Source organism: Punica granatum, chromosome 5 (assembly GCF_007655135.1).
Source record: "Punica granatum isolate Tunisia-2019 chromosome 5, ASM765513v2, whole genome shotgun sequence".
In the NCBI taxonomy this organism is placed as follows: Eukaryota; Viridiplantae; Streptophyta; class Magnoliopsida; order Myrtales; family Lythraceae; genus Punica; species Punica granatum.
Window position 1 is genome coordinate 31,243,496 of NC_045131.1, and position 9,099 is coordinate 31,252,594.

General features: G+C 36.5%; 1 protein-coding gene across 1 annotated transcript; it reads left to right on the top strand.

Annotated features, from left to right (window-relative positions):
- Positions 1 to 1,473: 1,473 nt before the first annotated feature.
- Positions 1,474 to 3,468, top strand: LOC116207195 (zinc transporter 8-like). Its single transcript, XM_031540082.1, has 3 exons — positions 1,474 to 2,226; positions 2,385 to 2,534; positions 2,784 to 3,468. The coding sequence occupies exons 1-3, from the start codon at positions 1,624 to 1,626 to the stop codon at positions 3,087 to 3,089; spliced, it is 1,059 nt and encodes a 352-aa protein (XP_031395942.1). The 5' UTR covers positions 1,474 to 1,623; the 3' UTR covers positions 3,090 to 3,468.
- Positions 3,469 to 9,099: the final 5,631 nt, after the last annotated feature.

The window sequence follows — 9,099 nt, forward strand, 5'->3', positions numbered from 1 at the left end:
TTTTCTTCTATCCCTTTCCATCTTTTTTCGTGATTATAGTCCTATGAATATCTCAGTTATATAGATTTGTTGGTTCGATTTCTCTCCTTCCACCGAATGTGACTCTACTGTCTCAAAATATGACATGATACCACATATGAAAGAATGAAAGGACTCTAGTTGACTATCACTTCCAACATGAAGTGCTTTACGCGGAGAGGGAGAATTTTTTGATGTGTTTGGCAGGGAAAGAGTTGAAAAGGGTGGGAATAAGAGAATTAAAATGTGGACCGTTCGTGAAGAAGCTTCTTTTTCGGGGATAAAGTTGTTCGATAGTTGGACTGTTTCAATGGTGTTCTGTCATCCCTTTTCATGTTAATGGCTTGTAGCATAGGGTGCCTCTGCCATATATATTATGTTCTCGCGATTAATTAAAACAATAATTATAATTATACATGGTATGTCTCAATAATATCAATATATTAGGTGGCATTCGAGCTTTTGTCCCGATTATCCCGAAATGCCTTCAACATAATAAAATACATTCTGCATGCATTTCTGTTCCTCTCCTAATTAGTGTTCAGCCTGCATCTGATCTTATTCGTGATGAGCTCACGGATTCAGATGATCTGGACTGACAAACATTCATTCTACGAGTTTTTACAGCTCCTAGAACATTATTTACCGTGTTAATTTGGATCATGAGGAACGATTTCTCAGTGAGTCTCCTCCTGCTGGCTTTGGTTTATTAACACTAATTAACACAGTTGAGTAGATTTCTCTGCTTTCTTTGGCTATTAGCACGCCATAGCTGATAGCAGAATGGAGCCGAATCAAATCCTTTGCTTTATGGTCAGTTACGTCTGCAAGAGAAGAGAATGACCTGCTTTGTTTGGAATAAAAGACCAATCTTACTTCTTTCTGAGACACTAGATATGATATAATTTGACAAATTGCATTGTCCGTGTACAACGCAGTCGACGAATTTGAAACCCAACGAAGGTATTTTGCAAGCAAAAATGCCGACATCCGAGTAGGAATGAGTTTTAAGCCTGATACACCTCGTGATCTCATTCAACAACCTTTTGGGGCGAATTGATTGGTTGGTTTCCTAGGCAGGGAGAACAATACAACACCAACTGGTCACTTTTTTCGCGCTTTTTTTTTTTTTATGGACTTTCTAATTATATTATTATTATTCCTTTGGGGTCTTCTCCTCACATCTCCTCTCCTCTTCCTCCTAGTGCCTAGCACCGCAGTGTTTAGTGTTGGACTAGAAGCACTAAACGAAAGCTTCTTTCTCTAACTTTGCCTTCTCTTTTTCTCTCTCTCTCTCTCTCTTTTAACTTAAATTTTTTAACTGTGTGAATTAACACATTATGTCGACATTTTGGGCTTAATCTCCGCACACTTTGTCTCTGCCCTTCACTTTGTATCTTAGAGCTGCATTGCATGAGGCTGCATGTCGCCATGTTACTGCTGCCTCCCACTCCCACCTTTCCTTAATATATACCTCAACTTCCACTTTTCCTTAAACACACTCCCATAAATACAATACATCAGACCCAACTCGGTCACACTATCGCCATACCCCATCTCTGATCATCTCAGCTCAGTTCAGCTCCCTGCAACCAAACAGTGACCATGAATAAGCCCTTCACTGCTTGCTTTCCTCTCCTTCTGCTTCTTCTTCTTTCTGCTCAGTCGGTTACTGCGGCGGAATGCACATGCGAGTCGAAACCTGAAGGTCGTGATGGAAGCAAAGCCCTGAGCTACAAGCTCACTGCTATCTGCTCCATCCTCATCGCGGGTGCTATGGGTGTCTCTCTTCCTATCCTGGGCAAGAAGATCCCTGCTCTCCACCCTGAAAACACCGCCTTCTTTCTCATAAAGTCCTTCGCAGCCGGAGTGATCCTAGCCACGGGTTTCATTCACATACTGCCGGACGCTTTCGGGAGCTTGGCGAGCCCCTGCCTGGGAGTGGCTCCGTGGAAGGACTTCCCATTTGCTGGGTTCGTCTCGATGGTCTCGGCAATCGGGACGATGATGATCGATGCCTTCGTGACGGGCTACTACAAGAGGTCTCACTTCATGAAAAAAGTGAGCGGAGACGAGGAGATGCAGGGAGGGCACCAGGGTCATGTGCACGTCCACACTCATGCCTCCCATGGCCATGCCCATGGCTCTGCTCCAGTCACCGAGCGATCTAGCTCATCTGACCTCATCCGCCACCGTATCGTGACTCAGGTAGTAGCTAGGCACATCTAATTCCACTGAGCTAAGTGCCAGCAGTGTAGTTGAAGATCAGGATTAATAATATTAGATAAATATGGCTAGGTAGCTCTTCTTATTTGTTTGTTTGTGATTGACTAACTGGGGTGGGGTGGCAATGGAATTGGGAGCAGGTCTTGGAGATGGGGATAGTAGTCCATTCGGTGATAATTGGAGTCTCACTGGGAGCTTCAGAGAGTCCAGACACTATCAAGCCGATCATAGTCGCTCTGACTTTTCACCAGCTGTTCGAAGGCATCGGGCTCGGCGGATGCATCTCTCAGGTGGGTTGGGTTGTTACTCAACCTCAGTTCACCGTATATCGTGTTCTGTTTTTATATTAAAGAAGTCATGCTCGGTGACATGCTGTCTGTGCATGGTCAAATCATCCTTATAAAACCGAAGGTGCGGGATGAGTCCCTGGTAACATTTAGTGAGTCCATAAATATCTGCGATGTACTCGCAAGCAAAGCATATGTAGTGCTGGAAAGTTACAAACTAATCTCGCTTAAGTCTGTTGCACTGTGGTGCAGGCCAAGTTCGAGAGCCGGGCTGTAGCAGCAATGGTGCTGTATTTTGCACTGACGACCCCAGCAGGGATCGCGGTGGGGATAGGCATCTCGAAAGTGTACAGGGAGGACAGCCGGGAGGCCCTCATCGTCGGGGGAGTGCTGAACTCAGCATCGGCTGGGATACTGATATACATGGCGCTGGTGGACCTCATAGCAGCGGATTACATGAGCCCCCGGATGCTCAGCGATCCGAGGCTCCAGCTTGGGGCAAGCCTCTCGCTCTTGCTGGGCAGTGCCTGCATGTCCTTCTTGGCAAAATGGGCCTGACTCAGCCCATCCCTCTCCAGCGCACGATCTTCCCTCTTATTGGGCCAGTCGCTAGGCCCATATTCTCCTTCGCAACCGGCCCTTTTTGACATATTAGATTAGATACGACCGAAAGTGCAGCTTTCCCTCCTTTTTCACGTATTATTAACGAACGAATTATTAAGAAGTCCACCAAGTGTGGGATTTGATCCCTTTGCAGTCAGAGGACAACCGAAAGATACGAGTATGCAAATCTCATCTCATCTCATCTCATCTCAATTGTAATGAAAAAGCCCCTTTCATGTTTAGGGTGCATGAGCATGAGTTCAAATTTGGAATTGTTCCCTCCCTCCCAATGGAAAAATAGAAGCTTTCAGATAATATGACGTGTCTATTTTTACATTATAGAATCACAAGATTGAATAGTAATATGACACTCACAAATTGTGTGGACTCTCAACATCGTATTTGAGCTTTCATATACGACACTCTCAATCCAATCGAAAGCGTTCAACTGTACCTGACTACTAATTTTCCATTTGGCGATCCAATTCAAAAGAAGCCGTGAAGACCACTCAATGCCGTGATATTTGAGATTTTTCTTTTTTTTTCTTCGCGCTGATAATTTTGCTTGGGGTGGGGGTCTCTGTAATTTTCGTTGGTTGTCAATGATTCAGTCCTGCTTTTTGAGATGTAGCTCTTCAAATCTTTTGATGTTATTTGCTCTCCATAATAATGATATTCGAGAATGCGAGGGAGCATCATTACCTAACTAAACGAAAGGCCGGCCGGGGCGTATGCGCGAAGCTAGCATATTTAATTGGAGCTTAAGTTCAAGAAGAGGATTGATGTTGGAAGATTGTCCAAGTCTTGGACATGCAGCCTTGTTGAGGAAATTCAAAGTGACGGTGTACTCGTTCAGCAAGTATTTTACTCATGCGATATTTCTCAATTTTAGGAATCAGATGTCTTCTTATCCGATGATTCTAGAATATTTCATCTTCAAAATTTTAGGATATCTAGGTTGCTATTTCCTTTTAAAATAATATTTCGATCTCGTATTTTATAGGCGTATTCGATTTATGTCCATTTCTAGAGGATTCTATTGTAACGCCTGTATATACCGAGTTCGGAATCTATTATAATCCTCTTCAGCACAACTATCAATCGTACTGCATTTTTCTTTCCCGCACTTTCTTTTCTTGCAATTTGCTCTTCATCCACTAGGAGTAGTTTGATCCTTGGATCAGTTTTCACAAATCGTCGCCCAAGTTGGCTTTAGCAAGCCGATTCTCTTGGAACTTTTTCCTATCTCTGGAGCCTTGGACGTTCAAGGCAGTGACTTCAGTCCCTTTCGGCAACGCTCGTCGAACCCTCAGTGGGATTTAAGGGTTCACTTGGTCAAGTGTCCAAGCGAATTAAATCAGATCGTAACTCAATATCTTTGAGTTGTCTTTGACCGAGATTAGTGGCTGGCCCCTTCGCCGCTCCCTTTATTTTGAACTCATCACGTGGATATTAGGTGGAGAACTCAAAACGGCTAAATTCTCAAGTCGTAAAATCGTTCGAGGCGCATTTAGACTTCGTTTGTTCGAAACTCAGCCGCCGTTCTGTCTCGCAGACTTTTAAGGTCGTGGCACAACTCTCTGTATTGGTAGAGCCAACTGGTGGCACATCAATTTACTTGTGATCGCTGTCTGACACGCCTGAAATTCTCAAGTGTTGCCAATTACGTTTTTAGACTTCTTTTTTTTCATTAATAAGATGTTTTTACTTGTTAACCATAATCTATGCTACTTTAAAAAGGAGAACAAAAAATTCTGTCTACCTTTCACCTTCCGACAATGCCGACAATAAATAATTTTAATAGACTTAAAACCACTGGATTAGGTAGAAATTCAGGATAATTTCGTCGATTGATATACTTTTTAATCACCCGCTTCCCCTCCATCTTTCTCCTCTTCTTTTCTCTCTTTCTATCTCCTTTATATCAACCCACACACAAGGCGAAGTCCTTTAAATATTTAATTACAATAATATTTCTCATAATTTGTATAATTTTTTTAATCATTTCAATAAAGAGCCTTTTTTTTTCCCTTCAAAATCTTCCATTTTCAAGCAAAGGACGTGCTTTTCCATTAATTTGACAAAATTCGCGTGTAGCGCGGATAAACATCTAGTCTTTTTAAACATCACTCAATATTACACGTTTTTTTGTCTCATTCATCTTGTCATTAGAATTTATCATAAATTTATTGATGCGTAATAATTTCAAGATTAAAAGACTCTACAAAAAGAACAACACGTCAACAAGCAATCAAGCCCTTCGCAATATCCCAAACTGCTACTTTATCGTGATCTCAAGGGAAGTTTACTATCATGCAATATTTTTGTGAACAATAAGTCTTTAATTAAAGAAAAAAGATAAATAACTCTAAAGAGCCTGCGTAAAGTCCACGACTACAACGGTTCATCGGCGCCAAACAAGCCCCTTACCTTGTTGTTCATCTACAACTGTTCTGGACCCTCCAGGAGATGGTGGCCGGCATTCCCACTCTTACTTCTTGTTGCCTTTCTCCTTTTCTTTATTTATTTATTAATTTTAAGCGGAACAATAGTAGAACCGTTTGAACCAACCTACATTGGTAGCAGTTGTATTTTATTTTAAAATTTCTCAATTTTCAAAAAATATTTTCTCATTCGCAAATAATTTTCATGTCAATGGATTGGACGTAAATTCAAATGACAAGACCAAAAAGAACTTAGCGTGACACGTTGAAAACAATATTAAAATTAAAAAAAAAAAGAAGTAGGATGAAATCGAAAAGTTAATTAAAGATTGACAACAAAAGAAAATATTTTCTATTATGTCAATAAATATGGTTAATGGGGTGAATGGGGCGAAATGTCTTTTTCTTAAAAATAAATTGGAATGTCATTTAACAATACTTTAAGAAGGAGAGCGTAATTTGCCCTTTTTATTTCATCCTTATTGGTGTAATCAGCCACTCATTGCTAGGGTCCACCTATCTATCTATCCCTTTTTTTTTTCCCCTGCCATTCAATTGGCACAATATGAACTAGGAAGGAGCCAGCTATATGACGCAGGTTTTCAAAAACTCTTTTTATCAACAATTACCATTTTCATATGGTCGAAGTATGAGAACAAATATTATTGGAAAGTATATATACAGATAAGTATAGCGTGACTCATTTTAAAACTAATTGAACATTCTAATTTGAAATTGTTTCAATTGTGCGAACATAATTTTACATGAAATTTTTAAAATTTATAACATGATATTATAAGATAAGTATGGATCCACGAAAATTTATATGAAATTTTAAAAATAATGATAAAATTTTTACATGAAATGCATTTGAATAAAAATGCAAGATTAAAAGAAAAGGATGCAGCAAATTAAAGACGGTAGCGAGTTAAATAAATTAAAAGAAAATTACACCTATATTGTCGTTTAAAGTGGCAAATGAAATTTACTTCGACATTATTAGTGAAAATATATATTGATACTTGAGTTTATAAATAAATTTAATGAAATTAACTCATTTTATACTTACTGAAAAAGAACTAACTCATTTTATTATGTCCTTTACATTAATTTTCTAAAATTTGTTAGTTAAGATATTATAAATTTATTAGTTATGAGTTGACGTTATTTTAAATATATAATACAATAGAAACTGAAAGATATAATATCAGCCTTCATGCATGGGCTTCGCCTGCGCGCGATTGCTTTCGGGGCTTGGTTCGAATAGCCATACCTCTCTTCTCTTAACATGTATGCATAAAGAATTTGCTAGGTAATGCCACATGATTTTTTTTTATCATAAGAAAAAATTACATCATGCATTCCGCGGTGTTGTCTAACAAATTATTTAGAGGAAATTTTTACACTTGATATACCTTTTAATTATTCTATATCGTATATAAAATATAAAAATGTAATAGTCTATGTATATAATTCTATTCCAATTATATAATTATGTAAGTCATATATTGAGTAAAATATATCAAATTTCTTATTTGGACTTAATTATAGATAACTTTTATATTTGATATATCTTTTAATTATTCTAAGTTGTACATAAATACAATATACAAATATATATATATATATATATATTATAGTTTATGCATATATTTCTATTTCAGTTATGTATATATTATTATATAATTTAAAATAGGTTTTTACAACATATGTTCCATAATTTTATAATTTTTTTAAATTTATTACATACTTTAAAAATTATCAAAAAAAACCAATGATTTATATCTTATTTAAAATTTATCATGCCGTCAATAAAGCATAAGTGAGCTCCAAACATATCCCATAGTTTTGATTTTTTTCAAACCTATCCCATAATTTTAATTTTTTTTTCTCAAATCTATCACGGACAAAGGATCATAGTGGTAAAAATAAGCCCACTTACGTTCAACGTCAGTAACACTATTCAATGTTGACTAAAATATTAACGCTGAGATAAATTCGGAACTAGATGTAAATCACATGCATTTTTGGGTAATTTTTAAACCATTAAATAAATTTAAGAAACAGGATAATTCCATAGGATATATGAAGTAAAACCCCTTTAAAATATTACATCTCCTTTTTATTGAATCTAGATCTCTCTCTTTAGTTGACTAGCAACAATCGTAGTTTTGCAAATAAAGTCGTTTCTCTTTTTTTTTTTTGATCAATTTCACAGGCAGATTTATCCACTATGTTCGAAGCTCCATAAGTTTGGCTCCATATTCAATTGGTACAGGATCCAATCGACAGTGTAGATGCTACCCCATAATGACATAACTTACGTAAAGAAGATCCATTTTTTCTTTCTTATATTTTGTTAGGAATTTGGGTCGTCAACTTAAACTTTCGTTAGGATATCAATAACAATATTAAAACGAGAAGATATAGTACGGAAAGTTAGACATTAGTTATCCTTTTAATATTTCGTCCAAATAATTACTTTTATATTCAATTGTTGCATTACTGTTTACTTTTGACGTGTATCTTAATATTCGGAAGCCCACTAGGCCTCAACTGATCCAGTTCGAGCCGATTCGACCCATTAAGGGGTAAAATTCTCTTAGTATGGATTTTCTCTATTCACAAGACATCCAATGCCCTATTTAAGGGAAATAAGAGATGAACCACTTCAATTAATCCAAATGGATTGCATTGTTATTTACTTTGATGTTAAGAATCCAAAATATATTTATCTTAATATTAACTATTTCACAAATAATTTCTCATTATCATGTGATATTACATGAATATATTGAAATAAATCTAATGATAATTTTGTTTACTTGAATATTGTAGTTTCAGGAAATTTTATGTAGCGCTATACATCTATGTTAAGAAATTGAGGTTTGATAGTTATAGAGTTAACAAGATATAAATTCTTAATATAAACTATTCAATGAATATGTGAATACATATAGATGTTATTTCTTATTGTGTTATTTTTTTGTAATGCATAATTATATCTTTATATCTATATATATAATCGAGCAAAAATTATAAAATTTTCAGAATATGTCTTACATTCCTAACGTGATTTCTTAGATTCTATTTCCTTTTTCTTCGATTCAAATATGTACTTTCCAATTGCTTTAATTTCCTAAAATATTATTTCAAATTATGTGACTCCAGCCCCAAATAGTGAAATCATGTACAAGATTGGCGGAGGGACAACCAACGTCTGTTTAACTTATTTATTATCAATTTGGCCAATGAAATCACTGAAGTGTAATAGACCCAAATACAAAATAAATTACCTCAATATATAACATGATTACTACCAATATAATACTAGAGGGTACCCGCTTTACATATGAATGTCATACATCAAAATAAAAAAGTAAGTATAGAAGATGGGATTGAGAGGCAGAGGCAGTAGAGAGCAAAATTGAGAAATCGACACATGGGAGAAAAGAGAGAGGAGAATAAAATAAAATGGACAATATTATCCTTTAACTTTTTTATTTTATTTTGAATTATAT